Below are 16,604 nucleotides of genomic sequence, written 5' to 3'. Positions count from 1 at the left end.
GAATGAGAGTATTCATTTAGCTATTTCACTGTGGACCACTCAGTATCTTTACCAATGCTTTACAATACTGGATGTTTTCTTTGTGTATATCTGCCCAAATGCCTTGTCTAGCAACAGGCTAATACCACTGAGAGAAAACAAGAAGATGAAAATTGAAGGAATGTAATTATGCAGGGCATTTGAGATAGTCACAGACAGGGATGGCGAAGCCCCATTTCATTAACCTTTTTTAGGTTTACAAACGTGATTTTCCACTACACGCACCTTACTCTGAAAAGATTTCTGTCAAAGATCCTTATGTCAAAAGGATGATTAGCCATTTATCACAGCAAAATCATTTTATTTGTTGGAACAGGCTCGGCTATTGAGAGAGCTCCTCAGTAAATTCAAACTACACTGATTCAATGGGGAGCCCATTAAATCCCCTAGGGGCTGCTCAGAACAGAACTGCATTACAACAGATTTGAAGTCATTTACAAGGAGGATGAGGATGAGGATGCCATCAGACATAGGAGGAGGAACAGGAGGAGGCAGGATTGATGGAGGAAAAAAAAAAAACAATCAACACAAATACTAAAGTTCATAGAACTGGAGGATCTAAACACTGTAAGCACCAGCAGCAGCAGCATGATGATCACAAGTGTGAAAGTGACAGTGCATCAGACTGTAGACCGCCTTGTTATCTTGATTAAACGTGATTGGTGACTTGTTTGAATGTGATTGTTGATTGTAAGAGCTTACACTAATCAGTGGATGTTGCGCCCGCTTCTCTGCTCTGCCAAAATCACCTGGATGCTACATTTTGAAAGAAGGTTTCGGATAAACATTTTTGGAACAGTTTTTATGTACTTTCTTGCAGATATATTGAAATCAAATACCAGGCAGTTCATTGTGTTCGGTACTCTTAAGTTGATGGTTACATTTAAAACTGCTGCTCTGTTTCCTTTGTCCTCCCTGTGGCTTTCTGGAATTGAAGGCAAAGCTGATCCTAGGCTATATTTGTGTATTTATGGGTGACTGAAGACCACCATTTTCCAGCAGACCCCAGCATCTACTGTATCTCATTGTGGTTACTGTCATTTTCCAAGTTAATTGTTCAGAGGAGGATTTTGAATTCCAGAGCCAACCCAATCATATTATTTTCTCTTTAACCTCAGTGCACTGTGGTTATGTTTAAATTCTTCGACCCTCTGAACGATACCCCCTTGTAAATGAAACACGTAATTAAAAATGTTTACTTCCAGGCTCAGAACACAAAGGCTTTTGTTGACTGGTTCCTATAGTTGCCCCATGCTGTATTTCCCATCTTAATATGGTTTTCATAAATGTCCACAAATCTCAAATTTCATTTTAGAAAATATGACAGAATTGCTACTATTGAGAACTGCAGGCGCCAAACAGCAGCTTGTGTAAGATGTACTGGGCTTATATAACAATACAGCGCTTTTAACAGGATGGACAAAGACGCTAATGCAGAGCAGAGCAGTCAGTCAAACATCAGGCCTCTCCCAGATAATGCTTGATCTGCCCATCATTGTGCTTAATTCAACCTGACATGTTATAGTGAATGGCAAGCCTGATGTCACACTTACGGAGCCACATCCAAGCACATTTGCTGATGTTGATTTTTTATTATTATATAGAATATAGAATTGTAGCACTGAAACTAGTGAATAATTGATTGATTATTTGACAGACAAAGATAAGTTCAGAATTCTAATAATCGATCAATAATTTAAGCATCCATCAGGGGAAAAAAGACATTCTCTGATTCCATCTTAAATGTGTGTATAATGTGCTACTTTCTGCATTTCTTTCTGCAAATGTCTGTTGAATCACATAACAGTTGAAGCAATTAGAATAAATTTACTGTACTACCTTAATAATAAAACATAACATGTGGCCGTACTACATGCCTGGATGAGCCCACATGTGCTCATTTAATGTGCTTGAATTGGGATTTTTTACTTAATAGCACATGTGGCTTCATTTCATTCGAACTTTATTTGAACTTCAGTGTCTCATCTGGTTGTTTGTTTACAATTATGTAATGTGGACATCATTTAATATCTGGGTAGTGGTTTTGCTGTGATGCAGAGTAAAATTATGCAGACTGTCAAGATTTCATATAAAATTGAAGAAAAGCATTACTTGCACTTTCTGATAACCCATGTTAGTGTTTCATTTGTAGCTGTCATTAGGATTTGGAGTTCACATGTGTATTTATATATATTTTACATAGTCTTTTTTTTCTCGCATTGTGGTGTGACCTTGAATTTGTGGGTTGAGGTAAAGTCAGAGAATAGTTGCTAGTGTGCATTTTTTAGGACTTTGGCTTTACATCTGTATTTGTCTTGCCTGTGTCCTGACTGACCACCCTCAGAGTTTTTTTCTGGCACTGCAAACCTGTGGTTTTCTGAACTATTATAGGAGATGTAGAGTGGTGGCTATTAAAGAAAAAGAAAAAAAAAAAACACTACCAGTGTGAAATGTAAGATTTTTTACAGTAATCAATTGATCATGCAATTCAAGGTTCACTGAAAAAAGGTTTAGGTTGTGTGTGAGGCTGAAACTCCCATTCTGGTTGTTTTTCAATATTTTATCTATTTGTTTTCAGTTCTTTAAATACACAAAGTCTCCATTACGTGGCTGAGACAAGGTTTTCATTGAGGGAAACACTGAGGTTTGCCTGGAGAGGACAGTGGAGGGATGTGGGTCCAGTGCCCCAGACCTTGCAGTGTGAAAATAGCTCAGCCTTCAAGCCTGTGGTCTGGGTGTAGAATAACATCAGTGATCATTATAAAAGGTTGCATATATCAGGAAAAAGTGCAATTTGTGTTTTGACATCTGCAGGACAGAAGCATACGAATCAGGGAGGGGAAAACCCCTTAATAAAAACCCCAGTGACATCACTAATACCAAAGTCACGTTTATATTTAAATCGTGGTCAAGAAATTTACGGGAAATTATATATGTGTATGTGTTGGGTGTTTAATATAAGTCTGTTAGTAGGTGGTCCTATGGTAATAAAAAGTGAAGAGCAATTTTACTTTTACTCCCAGTATGTGTGGTCAGTGTGATTTTGAAAACTAAATGCTGTTTTCTCCCACCAGAGATCTGTAGCAATCAGTCAGCTCCACTCAGTCTACTCTTTAATTTTGTGCTCCAAGTGACAAGCAAATAAAACGCATGTCGTCATTGCTTCAGATGTTTCTTTGTGTGTGTGATTACAGGAATGAGAAAATAATGGATCTAGTGCAAGGAGAGGATAGTTTTAGTTTTATCCTTAGCTACTTATTAGTGGTCGAAGTGGGGCAGATGTTTTCAATAATACGGCATAAATGCCAAGCCATAAAGGAGGTTTTGCCAGGAATCTGTGGGGAAAGGGACTTTGCTCCCACTATCAGAGGGTTGAGGTCCACGAGTTAGTTGATAATTATGGGACTCCGTGCACTGAAACAGGATTTTTTTCCCCTTTGAACCTGCAGCTCTTTGTCTAACCGAGCATAGAAGCATTATTGCAAAGTCTTGTAGTGCATTCCTCACTGAAAATAGATATATAGTATATAAACAGACAAAGATTTTGTGATGTTCAAGAAAAGCACATAGTCAGCAGTATTGTAGGACTTTCTCAAAAGCATAACAAATATTGAGAGATCAATGTTATAATGTTCCCTTTTTACATTCATGTACATTCAGTCTGAACTGTAACATTATTATTGTCATTCATTTTATTTTACTTTATTTGATGACAGTAGAGAAATGGCAGGTTCTTCGAATGCCAACGCTTCAGAGTAATAAAGTATACATTTGAAACAATTAGCTAATGAAATTATTACTTGATAAATAAGAAAACATATTGAAAACATTTAATATCTTTACAGTGTTTTGACAGCAAAATGGGACATTCTCCAATGTGAAGATTTGCTGCTTGCTGTTTTTTTTAGATTTTTTTTCAGACATTTTAAGGACAGCAAATCAGATGTTTTTTTTTTTTTACTAATTTATGACATGCATCTCTAGTTAAATAAAATTCAGAAACAGTCTGTTGCAGAGAGGAAAATCAACTATACAGGGTTATTCAAGTTTTACAATGCATGCAGTGTTGCAGGGAATTGTAAATGAGATCCATACTGAAACCAATTCCATACACCATAAAAACAGTATGATGTAACAATGGAGCAGTTACAGAAATCTGCAGTTGCTAACAAAGATGCCTTCAATGGACAACTAGTTATCAGGCTTCTGGGAATTCCATGGTTGCAATTTTAACTATGTTGCCATAGATGGGAAGTGGACTCATGTGTGTTCTTTGGGTAGTCCATGTTTTCCTTCAATATAACAGAAAAACGGTCTTATTCACAGTCAACCCTAACGCAAATTACAAGGTTGCTTTCCAGCGTTTATAATATATAAACATATATATAAATATGCAGTACGGTACAGTGCCACTGCTCTTGTAAATGTCTATAACGATGCAATACTGGAATCAAGGGAGAACAATTCTCTATGGCTCAATTACTAAAACTCATCTGCTTTTTTCACTGCAGATGGTTTCTGCTCACCAGAATGGGATGGCATTGTTTGTTGGCCTGAAGGGCCTCCAGGAAAGCTTGTTTCCACTGCCTGTCCAGACTATATCCATGACTTCGACCCCGAAGGTGAGACTGGTCCTGCACACAGGATGGGCACTTCTGTATACTTTGCAATCATATCTTAGGCTCCCTCTAAAACCTCCTTGGCAATGTATTCATTTATGCAGGTTTAATTAAGAAACAAGCTGAGGATGAGTAATTGTGTTGGCAAACAAGTGGCAAATGGTAATTAAAAAAAAGCACTTTTCTGCTTGATGTCTAGGTCGAGCATACCGTCGATGTGACAACAACGGAACATGGGAGCTGGCCATAGCCAACAAGACATGGGCCAATTATAACGAATGTAAAAAATTCCTTCACCATTACAACCACAGCCATAAACCGGTAAGAGCAATCCCATTTTCTTTTACATAATACTGACAGTTACTATGGCTTCCTCCACAAAAATTAAGAGCAATATACTTAAATTGCCTTTTAGGCTACTATTGCACTGTTTTCTCTGTAATTAAAATCCATTTGAAGTGATTAGTATATTTTCGACATGCTTTCTCAATAATGGAAGGGTGTGAACAAACTTCAATCATATTTAATAATTGTTCAGATGATTACAAGGACACAGGACACAGTGACGTTTGTAAGTCATTAAATGTCCATTCAAATAGTATCTGAAAATGATGACCTTTCACTTCAAAACTTAACTGAAAGCAGTTCTCTCCATCTAAGATCTCACAGGTCATCACTAAACATCGTATCCAGCTTCAAGTTGAGAATCCTAAAAGGCTTAGAAACTGTGCATTGTACTAATGTCATGTCAATCTTTGCAACAAACTCAAACCCTCTAAATTCAGAAACATACATATTGGACATATTTGGACCTTACACCCAAGTGAGATGCTGTGCTATTAAAGCAGTCTCCATTCTCTCAGCAAGGTTTTTAACAAAATGTTGACAATAGGCTGCAAGGATTTGCTCCTGAGTCACAAGAGCATCACCAAGGTCAAGCACAGATGAGTGGTATTAAGATCTGGCTCACATTTGGTGGGCCACCTCATCCCAGGTACCCTTAAAGTGTATGATGGGTTTAAGCTGAGGGCTCTCTGCAGGCCAAGGTTCTTTTTTTTTCATCCCCAAACTCAATAAGCCTTTTCTTGATCGGCTTTGCTTTCACTCAAGCTGTGGTTGAAGTGCAGTATTGTCATTGTAATGTCATTGTATACTGAAGGGTTGTAATTCCCACTGACCGAAACCAACCCATGGAAACCATGGTGAACAGCAGCAGTGATTTATTATTAGTTAATTATTGCTTTTGTAAAAATACAGTTGTTGCATAATTGGTATCAGCTAATGTAGCAATAGTTTCATGGCTGTCCCATCAGTAGTCATAGCTCCTTTGTTGTGTGCACAAGTTCGAAACAGCTGAAATACAGCAGCTTCACTGGGAAATATATTGTATAACGAGGATCATATGACTGTCAGTATCTCTCAAATTCTCACTCCCCATTACACCCTTAAAATTTAAATATTGCTAATTTAAACACAAAGAATACCTTTGTAACATTAAACTCTAACTTTCTAATCCTGTATGCTAAACACGATGAAACTTAACCATCTGTAAGTTAGAATCTAAAGTTAATCAGCATTTGAGCGTCTAATCTGGGACCATAAATACTTTAAGCACTGACATCATCAATGTGAATGACAAAGGCAAAGGTGATGCTGATTGTAATTGCACTTTTTAAGTTTCTCTGTGATTGTGTCGTGGGTTTGGAAGTCAGTGTGCAACACTGGCAGTGAAAAGGACTCCTGGGTATTGCAAGAATGGTAGGAAACAGCTGGAAACTGTGGCTTTAAATGAGAATCATCACTTACTCAGCCATTATTGTGTGTATGTGAACAAGTTTTTCTCATATAAGTAATTTTTAAAAAAACCTTTTTTTTATACGATCTGGAAACATTTCATGATGTATAAAACATTATAATAGCTTTGAAGGTGTATTAATATCATTATGTAAAGTGGCTCTCTAGTTTGTATTGTTGCTAGTAGACACTAATAATAGCCACTAATAATAATCTTACAATTTGTCAACAAATAGGGGACATTGAGTAATAATCAGTCACTCATTGATAAAAGACAATGAAGGCTCACCCAGAAAGCTTGGCAGAAAGCTGTGAAGGCTTTCAGAGTTGAATTTGTATTCATTTTTGTTATGAAATAATACAAATATCAGCTGTCCCAATATATTTTCTTCTTTCCTCTGTGAATGTGGGGTGATGGATGTGAGCAAAACCTCATCACGGCGCCCTTCAGTTTCTTACTGACTTATATTTATGGCGATGGACTCCTGGGGGAGAGGTTGTTGCAGTTAATGACAAATACATATGCACAAATGAAAGCCCCCACACAGGAGAACTGCCATACCACAGACCACCACCACAACTTAGACATTCGTTTTTCTGGCACAGGATCCTGATGCTAAATGATAACAGCGGTGGAGTATCTGGTTACATCACACAGGGCTGTTGGCCCTGTCTGCATGTTGATGCACAAAGGGTCTGGTTAGTGGCTCTCCTTACAGTGTCCTCTGGCTGCCAGTTCACTGCTGGAAAATCAAACTGCTACACCCGGCCTTTCTCAGCTCCATCACGCATGTCAAATGCAATTCCTATCAGTAGGCTCTGCCTGATGTCTCATAGGTATATGAGACATCAAGTGGCAATTTATTTTTAAAGACGGTGACGTTTACACGTTTTGAAATTTGGGGAAAAAAGCAGCAGCATGTGAATGTTTGAGAACTCTCCCTTCATCTGAATATTGACTTTGCCTTTTATGAGACACTTTCACTCTGTTGAGATTCTAACAGATTATCCTCTTCAAACAGGAGGTCTTTCATCGTCTGTATCTCATCTACACAGCGGGATATTCCATTTCTCTGGGATCAGTTATGGTGGCTGTCGTCATCTTGGGATATTTCAGGTGAGTCAGCCCATTGCACTACAAATATTCCCAAAAGACTAATTAAAGTAGAGGGTCAGGAATTAAGGTTGGAGCAATCGCAGAAGGGATCAATAGATGCCTTCAAGAGCAGAGGGCATATTCATTTAATAAAAAAGAAGTTATCATGAAATCATTTAATTTTCACTCACTGTAAAATCATGCAGTGTATCATACTGCATGTCACAGCAACAACAGGAAGCATGCAAACTTTATCAAATAATACAATTGACTTTTACCAAACTATGGCATATCTATCTTTGAGGAGGAGATTGCCTCCAGGCTTGCAGTAATGTGTGTCTCATTGTCTGACATTTAGGATCTTTGTTATTTTCAAACTGATTTCACCAAAGCTCCACCAAAGCACAGTTATTGATTGTGGAATTTAAGCTAAGCCAAGCTTAAAAATAGGTCCAAAAAAAAAAAAAGAAGAAAGTGTGTGTTTCTTTCTTTTTCTCCTCCAGTGAAATATGGAGTGAAAAACAAATAAAAGTGCATGCAAATATAATGAAATGAGAGTGAAATATTCAGATAAAAGGACTTTCCACGGGCATTAACAATATCTCATTTCACTTTCCTTAGTGGTAATTGTGGTTAAAGGTGTTAAAAATGTAAAACAATGTTGGATAAATGTATTGCAGTCTGATGTGTTTTTCACTCTCGATTAACGTATTGCACATTTGTAATTATTTGTTTATTTAGTTGAGCACAGGGAGAATCAGGAAGCTGTGTGAAGGTGCTGTTTACCAGTGTTCCCATCAGCATGACTTACTGTACAGGCAGGCAGTCAAAAGGCTTTAGGAACGCTCCCAACTGGCACCAGGAAATCTACAGGCCAATTGAGTTTAATAAGTTTTCCCAGGGGCCCATCTGACATTTTGGTTCTGTGTTGTGAGACACTCAAGCCATGTCTCCCCTTCAAAATGTCAGCTTTTAGATAGGAGAGAGCTCATATATGGTTCCAAGGGAGTGGAAAGGCATATTTCCCATAAGTCAATGTGTTCAATATTTTTCACCATGTACACTAGATTGGTTTTTGCCCACTGCTCCTAAAACTATAGTTCTCTGAGGGTCGCTTGTCATATATTAATGAGACAAAGGTGGTAAGTTAATAATGGATGCAGTGGGACACTTCGAGTGTCCAGTAGCAGGTTAGGATGTTTTTTATTAGTGTACAGTAGTTCCAGTTGGCTTTTGGAAATCATTGAAACACTAAAGATTTTTCAATAAATATTGTCATTGTTATTTTTTACTTGCCTGAGTAATGACATAACCTTTACATCTATTCGATCCACAATTTGGTTCCAATACCAGGGTATGACCTCAAAGGGCCAGTAAAACTCTCACACAGGATGTTTTGGGAGAAATTTTGACAGATTTACGTTTTGTTTGTCTGGAGGGAAATTTGCATGCTTTTTTCAACACATGCTTGCAATTTTGTTTTTACAGCTCACTTTAAGCTGAGCAATTCGATATTTGTGCATTTTAAGCCCCTAAATTCCCAGAATGTGTTATAGTCAGCGTGGAATTCAGCTGGCTCTAATTAGGATGAGTTTTGTTTGTGTGTGTGAAAATACTTACACACACTTCAATGAAGGTGTACTAGTCCACATAAACAGTACATATACAAGAAGAAAACACTGAATTTTCAGCAGATTTAGCGTTTGAACTTAACACTGTTTTACTTTTCTTCCTAGACGATTACACTGCACCAGGAACTACATTCACATGCACCTATTTGTGTCCTACATGCTGAGAGCTATAAGCATTTTTGTGAAAGATATTGTGCTCTACTCCGGGTCAGCCTTAGAAAACACGGGAAGAGTCACAGTGGAAGATCTCAAGTTCATCACAGAGGCACCGCCAGCCAGTAAAACCCAGTTTGTAAGTACATCAACACAGATAAAACATACTTGCAGTATAGATTCGACATGAAACATGAAATACACAGAGAAAGCAATACACTTTAAAGTCAATAAAGGCGTGTTTGTTTTAATCCAAAGAAAATCATAATGAATCCCCAGTGTTTGATTGAATTACATGCACAGATAAGTAAATCTGTGGAGTACTTTGATGTTAAACATTTTGCTTCCAAAGAGGAAGTGGTATTTTGCAAAGTCTCACCTGCTTTTCCAGTGCTGGGGCAAATAAACTGTACTGTTTGTCACCATGCCAAGCTTTTACAAGGGCCAGTACTTGGCTTTTACTTTCAGAGTCAAATTTAAAAAATGGTAAAGACTGGGCACTTTTCATGCATGCTTTAATATGCAAACAAACTATTTCTGCCATATATTTAATCGACAGTTGTATGTAACAAACAAGCTTAGGGAAAATAAACTAGCAAACTGAACTACTGCAGAACTATTATAATAAAAATGTACTACTAAAAACTACTACTACTACTAGTATTGCTACTACTACTACTAATAATAATAATGATAACCTGTCAGATGTTACATACTTCAGAACATAAAAAACAGCTTTATAAATATACTTTTCTTCTGAAATAAGAAAAGATCATGTTCATAGGAACAAACAAATTCAAATCACAGATGTCTATCACCATCAACAGTGTGAAACTGCAATTAAATAGCTGCCCCATGACAAATCCCCTGCAGCAGCACAACAATGCTTATTAGAAGACAAACTGATGAAAATTTATAAGACTGATAATCAGTCTCCAGAGAGCGGAGCACTAATAATCATGGCCTAATAAGGTACCAACAGCCCGAAGCTGGTTAACAATTTGGAGGCAGTTAAATCAATGGCTGGCTAAATCAGTGAAAGCTCCTGGGACTTCCAAGGGCTCTATTAATACAACAGCACATAATGTATTAATCTCTGCTCAAACCCAAATTATCTAAAAATATCATTTTTACTATAGTATATTAAAGGCACAGCTCTAGGATACTCATTTAGGACCTGGATATTTTTTTTAAATTGAATCAATAACTTGTATGATCTCTCTTTCAATTTTCATTGCTTTCCATTAACGTTTGGCAGGGCCTAGGGGAAATCCACATGGTCCAGCAAGCAATTATGACATGTAACTTTAACACCAAAGCAGCTTTCGACTGTGATGCAATTGAATTTCTAATAACCAATTTTCCAATAACCTTCTTCCTCAGTCGATATGTTGTGGTGATTGCATTCATTGTCTAAAATACATGATTAGCATGTCAAAGGTTATGTATGTCACATTCATGACACATCATATGTTTCAGGTGTCAAACACATTGATAGGCAGGTGAAAACCCTTCTATATGCTTGTTAAACATACTGTATGTTACACAATAACTGCTCAGTTACAGAACTCCACATTATCAAAGTGTTCAACTATTTACGGCTTCACTTACCTAAAAATCAAAGTGTGAGCACCTTCAAACAATAAGCTCAGAATAAAACCTGGCTTTCCACAAGTATAGATAATCAATCAACACAAGGTAAAAGTAAAATAATATTAGACTGTCAGGAAAGTGTCTTCTAATCTCAAAGCAAGTGCATTATTTATTCTCTATATATGTTATTGCTTCATGTGGATTATATCAGCTCTAAATGCATACTTTGAAATAAATAAAATGTAAACATGACACTTTTCATGTTTTGTAGGAGATAGCTTTTACATTTATTAAAAAACAGGTAATTTAAAAGCACCCCGGTATTCTTATTATCCCAAATTAAGTCTATAGCCACATGCTAAAATGCTCAGAGACACAATGCCAACATCCTGACGTTTAGCAGACTTAACATCTTAGATAGCTTTCTAACATTTGCTGATTAGCTGTAAAAATAACTTTACCACTGTTGGGAAGATAAGGTGCTGGTATTTGCAGTGTTAATTATAAGAGAATTATACAAAGAATGAATCCTTGAAAATATGTTGCAAATTTCTCAATAGTTGTCAAGAAATTTCATGCAAAATCAACAATTGCAGTGGTGGTTCTACAGAAGACACCGTGGGATCTCCACAATCATTCAGATCAAGGCTGCCCATCATTGTGTGCCAATCCATTTACAGTAGTAGATGTCAGGTTATTTTGCTGAATGAGTGACAGGTTTGACATGCTTTCATTAAAAATTTAATGAAAATACCAATAAAAAAAACAAAAAAGTGGAAAAAAACACTGACAAAGAGAAAGATTCAAGTCCTCAAGAAATGGGAATTGAAGCTGACCTTGACCAAGTCAGAGTCAATCAACATAATGATAAAAGTTGAAAATGATCAAAAGTGTCTTTCTTGTCTTCAAATATCATTTGTAGTTTAAATCCAGGTGTGATGACAACCCTACAGAAGACAATACTGAAGAGCTACTGCAGCATTATAACAGAAATCTATAAGATGATAGAAATGTATTTCAAAGTATTTGAAAACTGGGACTTCTTTTTAGTGTGGGTATTGATTACATCTGCTCTTCTTTGCTGCTTGTGTATAGATTGGCTGCAAGGTGGTTGTGACCTTGTTCTTGTACTTTCTGGCAACTAATTACTTCTGGATCCTTGTTGAGGGTCTCTACCTCCATAGTCTCATCTTTATGACCTTCTTCTCAGACAGAAAGTATCTGTGGGGATTTACTCTGATTGGGTGGGGTGAGTCCAGCTTTATTTACATTTTGTATGCATGCACATAATTGCAATATGATTAGCAGACTTAATAGCGTTTAATTTAAACTTATGGAAAGTATTTGATTTTTGATTGTATAATTATTATGTTAAAAAGTTTCAACAAAAGAAGGGAAATGCTGCCCAATCCCTGATATTGCGTTAACAAGCTGGTGAGGACAATTGAAGTTGTGTAAAAAGCACGACCTGCATGAATATGGGATTTACAGTTCCTGCATTGTACACACTGTGCGTGTAAGTTACATAAGCACAGCGCATACAATGTGGATGCTGTGCTACCCAAGTTCTACTGTTGTGAGCAAATTCTTGTACTGTGTTTTAGAATATTTTTAGAGACCATTTCTGATGACCATTTCTGTGATGGTAATTTCTTCATAAGAGTTAAAATATTTTTTATTTTACTTTTCAGGAGTACCAGCTGTGTTTGTGACAGTTTGGGCAACTGTAAGAGCCACATTTGCAGACACAGAGTAAGTGATCTACATTGATAATATATACATTATTTTGAAATGCTAAGGTTATGAGTCCTTTATGGTATATAGCTTAGGGAGCATACAAGATTAATGATAAAGTACATGCTGTATCACTAACTAGAATGTGATGTCCATACATTGCTACTTAAAAAGCAGCATTTCAGACAGGTCTAAATTTTGAAGGATGAAATGGCAAACTGTAAAGATACTGAGTATAAAAAATACTGATATCAGTTTGCACAAGACAAAACGAAGACTGGTTAGAGAGCTGACTGGAATTAAAATGTATTCATCCACCACCTCTGGCTAAACCCAGCTTGGCAGCCCCTAACTCACTCAGACTAGCACTATCTGCTGTCTCCACATTGGTTCTGTACTATCATACACTGAGGACTCAGAAAGCTTATGGCTAAGCTCATATCCAGCAGCTGTCCAGTGGAACTCAACCATATTTCCCTCCTCAGCCAACAGGAGAGCAGCAAAACATTTCTGCCTCCCTCCTAGCCTTCTACAGGCAGGAAAACAAACCAAGCATCATAAAAACCATATCTCAGACATGTGCTTTCACATTTGTGCCAGTAAATGTCACATTTAGCCTAAACCAAGTGCCATGATGTTTACATTTGTCTACAAATCATTTTTGTTGCTAAAACCAAAAGTTATGACTTTGGTGTCCCAACTACCTGATTGGTAATTGGTAAAAAAAAATGTATTAAATCAAATTTTAAAAAAAATTGTACTTTGACAAGATTAATTTATCATTGACACGATATTTGTATCTAAATCAAATGAAATTAAACTTTATTTATATGGCACCTTACATACATGTAAAAGCCACTGATCTAAAATCTACATCTAAAAACTGTATGTGATACAGTCTTCTGAGGACACCACAAGGGATAACATTTAAACATTTAAAAATAGTGGCCCTAAAACTGATTCCTGTGGAACGCCATGACTTAGTATAGATGATTTTGAGTATTTATCATCAACTGTTACAAAGAACTGTCTGTCAAGCTGAAGTAGACTAGTTAAAACAGTTTCAGGAGTTAAGAACTTTCAAACCTTTCAAATAAACCTGAAAGAGAAAGGAAAATAGAACCATGCCTTGATTAATATTGCAACAACACATCATCAGTAGGGTAAAACTAACCTGTCTCACGACGGTCTAAGACCAGCTCATGTTGCAATCCTATCATTTTATGAAATGCAGTGGTGATCATTAGAGACACCACAGTGGAAGAGATGGACCATTGGTGAGCAGTTTGATCCTTAGTTATCATTTGCTGATCCCCATTTTGTTGTTCTTTGCAGGTGTTGGGACTTAAGTGCAGGCAATTTGAAATGGATATATCAAGTGCCAATCCTGGTGGCTGTAGTGGTGAGTATGTGCTTAATGTTTGCAGCTTTCGCCTACTACAGAGGAAATGACAGTGTTTGACTGCACCTGTGGTATCACAGCTGTTAGATAAGACACCTTATTATGCTCATGATGACACTTAATTATATGATTGTGTTTCTATTTTCTCTTCAGGTTAATTTTATATTATTTCTGAACATCATCAGAGTCTTGGCAACAAAACTGCGAGAAACAAATGCCGGAAGGTGTGATACAAGAAAACAGTACAGGTATCAAATACTAGCATTGTACAAAATTATTATTTTCATTACTAAATTTACTACAGCAGCTGCTTCCCTTTATTCACTGATACTGTAATATGCTGTATTTGTCACTGCCAGCACAATGCAACCATTAATATCTTTACTCTTACTACATTTGCATCATGAGGCAGTTTAGAACCCTAGCCCAGTTATGAAAAGAGTGCAGTTAATAATTATTATCTTCACACATCATTATTGGTTGAGTTATTTAATGGTTCAGTCTATAACTGTCAGAAAATAGTTAATATACTGTTTTAAGTTTTTTTGGGGTTCATGGTGAAGTGTTGAAATTGCTTCTCTTGTCCAAAGTATTATGGCTTTAAATATTGAAAAGTGGCCCTAAAAGTGAAGCAGTAGGCAAATAATAAATGAATAACAAATGAATTAATAAATCAATGAACAATGTATGAGATGTTTTGCATAATACACAGATGCTTTGACAAACTGCTATCTAGTGTTTTGTTAAGATTCTAAAATTTTAATGCCTTGTTCCTGTTACAGAAAACTGTTAAAATCCACGTTGGTGTTGATGCCGCTGTTTGGTGTCCACTACATCATATTCAGTGCCATGCCATATACAGAGGTGTATGGAATTCCCTGGCTGATTCAGATGCACTATGAAATGCTGTTTAACTCCATCCAGGTAAAGCACTTGTGGTATAAATGCCTGGATTGTTAATTTAGGAATGAGGACCCCACATAAATATTTATGTGTCCTTTAAAGGTGAACAAATCTCACTGACCTGATCAGAGTTTCGCATGTCCTCAGGGTTAATATGTCTTTATCAACTAAAACACTGCCGATATCTCAGAAAAGCACAATGGGGGGGATCAGTTACCTACTAGTTGCTTACTGTTGAGGTATTTGTTTGTGGTTAGATTTTAATTAAGATAAAGAGAAACACAGAAGTGGCTGATGATTACAAATATATCATGCTAAACAGCAAATTACATAGTGAAAATGTCATATTAAGTGCATATTAAAGATAACTGGCCTGGAAATTCACGGATGACATGAGTGAAATCATTGTGTATTTTTTCCAGGGATTCATAGTTGCAATCATATACTGCTTTTGCAATGGAGAGGTAAGATCTAAAAAGTATTTTAAAGCAAATTTTCTGCAAAACTTTGAAACTCTTATGTGACTGAACAGCTTCTTCTCTTCTAAGGTGCAAGCTGAAATCAAAAAGTCCTGGAGCAGAAGGACTCTGGCTCTCGACTTCAAAAGAAAAGCTCGGAGCGGCAGCAACACTTACAGCTATGGACCTATGGTGTCACACACCAGTGTTACCAACGTCACTGCCAGAGGACCGCTGGCCCTCCACCTCACCACGAAGCTGGGACCAGTGCCTATGAACGGGCACCGGAACCTCCCCGGTTACGTGAAGAACGGCTCTATCTCAGAGAATTCTATACCTTCATCAGTACAGGAGCTTCACATTCCCGAAGAGGAGCATTGTGCTCACTCACGGCCCGGCGAGGATGAGAAACCCTCCCCTGTGGTGGAGGAAGAGAGGGAGACAGTCATGTGACCTCCAGGGTGCTGAGGATAGGGATGAAAGCTGGAAAAAGCAAATCATGCCAGTCTCGGGACAGTCTGAAGGGGATGGCTGCATGCATCAACACTGCCAGTTTTTTCTCCTGTGAATCGAGCCAGAACATTATTGAATGATGAGGCTCAAGGCAAAAAGGGTGTATCACTTTAGAGAGCTGGGTCGCCTTTATAGAATGGTTGACGACCTTCAATGTTTGGCAAATACTCTCAACTCTTTCAGCATCACAGTGAATTTGTAAAACATTGAAAACAGACTGCCGTTTCTTCATTCTTCTCCACTACCATAACTGTTGTTACCTTGTGTTTGTTTTACTGGCAGATGTCTTATGCTCAGCTTTTCTGCGTAAATCAAACTGGGATTAGTTAGGTAAAGTAGTTACCATGAACTGCCTTAATCACCTTTGTAAAGCCAAGTGGATTTTGAATGCTCTAAGTGGCACTTGTGGGCAGTTTCATTAGTATATTTTCACATTAAATCAGTGGGAGTAAAGTGTTTTCTTGGCTTAAAAAAATATTAATGCAAGTAATTTAAGACATCTGTTCATGCTTCCTGCTATGGTATCTCATTTGTTCTACTTTGACTCAAATCCACTTCATTGTAAAAGGGAAGGTACTCAGGTAATTGAAGTTTTCTGTTGTTGCACACCTATTTTTACACGTTCAAAGTGGCGTTACAGAATTGTTAGCATTTCTCTCCAGAAGACAT

The 16,604-nt window shown here is 37.2% G+C and overlaps 1 protein-coding gene across 1 annotated transcript in view; it reads left to right on the top strand.

Moving 5' to 3' along the window:
• pth1r (parathyroid hormone 1 receptor) overlaps window positions 1–16,018 on the top strand; it is a 36,028-nt gene extending 20,010 nt beyond the window's left edge. Inside the window, exons 3-13 of the mRNA XM_026314336.1 lie at window positions 4,551–4,661; window positions 4,858–4,979; window positions 7,475–7,569; window positions 9,285–9,471; window positions 12,021–12,174; window positions 12,617–12,677; window positions 13,995–14,061; window positions 14,215–14,309; window positions 14,844–14,985; window positions 15,387–15,428; window positions 15,513–16,018. Of these exons, the coding sequence (XP_026170121.1) occupies window positions 4,551–4,661; window positions 4,858–4,979; window positions 7,475–7,569; window positions 9,285–9,471; window positions 12,021–12,174; window positions 12,617–12,677; window positions 13,995–14,061; window positions 14,215–14,309; window positions 14,844–14,985; window positions 15,387–15,428; window positions 15,513–15,875 (1,439 nt within the window). The 3' untranslated portion in view covers window positions 15,876–16,018. The remainder of the gene's footprint in view (window positions 1–4,550; window positions 4,662–4,857; window positions 4,980–7,474; window positions 7,570–9,284; window positions 9,472–12,020; window positions 12,175–12,616; window positions 12,678–13,994; window positions 14,062–14,214; window positions 14,310–14,843; window positions 14,986–15,386; window positions 15,429–15,512) is intronic.
• The last annotated feature ends 586 nt before the right edge of the window (window positions 16,019–16,604 follow it).

This window comes from Mastacembelus armatus, chromosome 17 (assembly GCF_900324485.2).
Source record: "Mastacembelus armatus chromosome 17, fMasArm1.2, whole genome shotgun sequence".
Lineage (NCBI taxonomy): Eukaryota > Metazoa > Chordata > Actinopteri > Synbranchiformes > Mastacembelidae > Mastacembelus > Mastacembelus armatus.
This window is presented reverse-complemented; position numbering and strand designations above follow the sequence as displayed.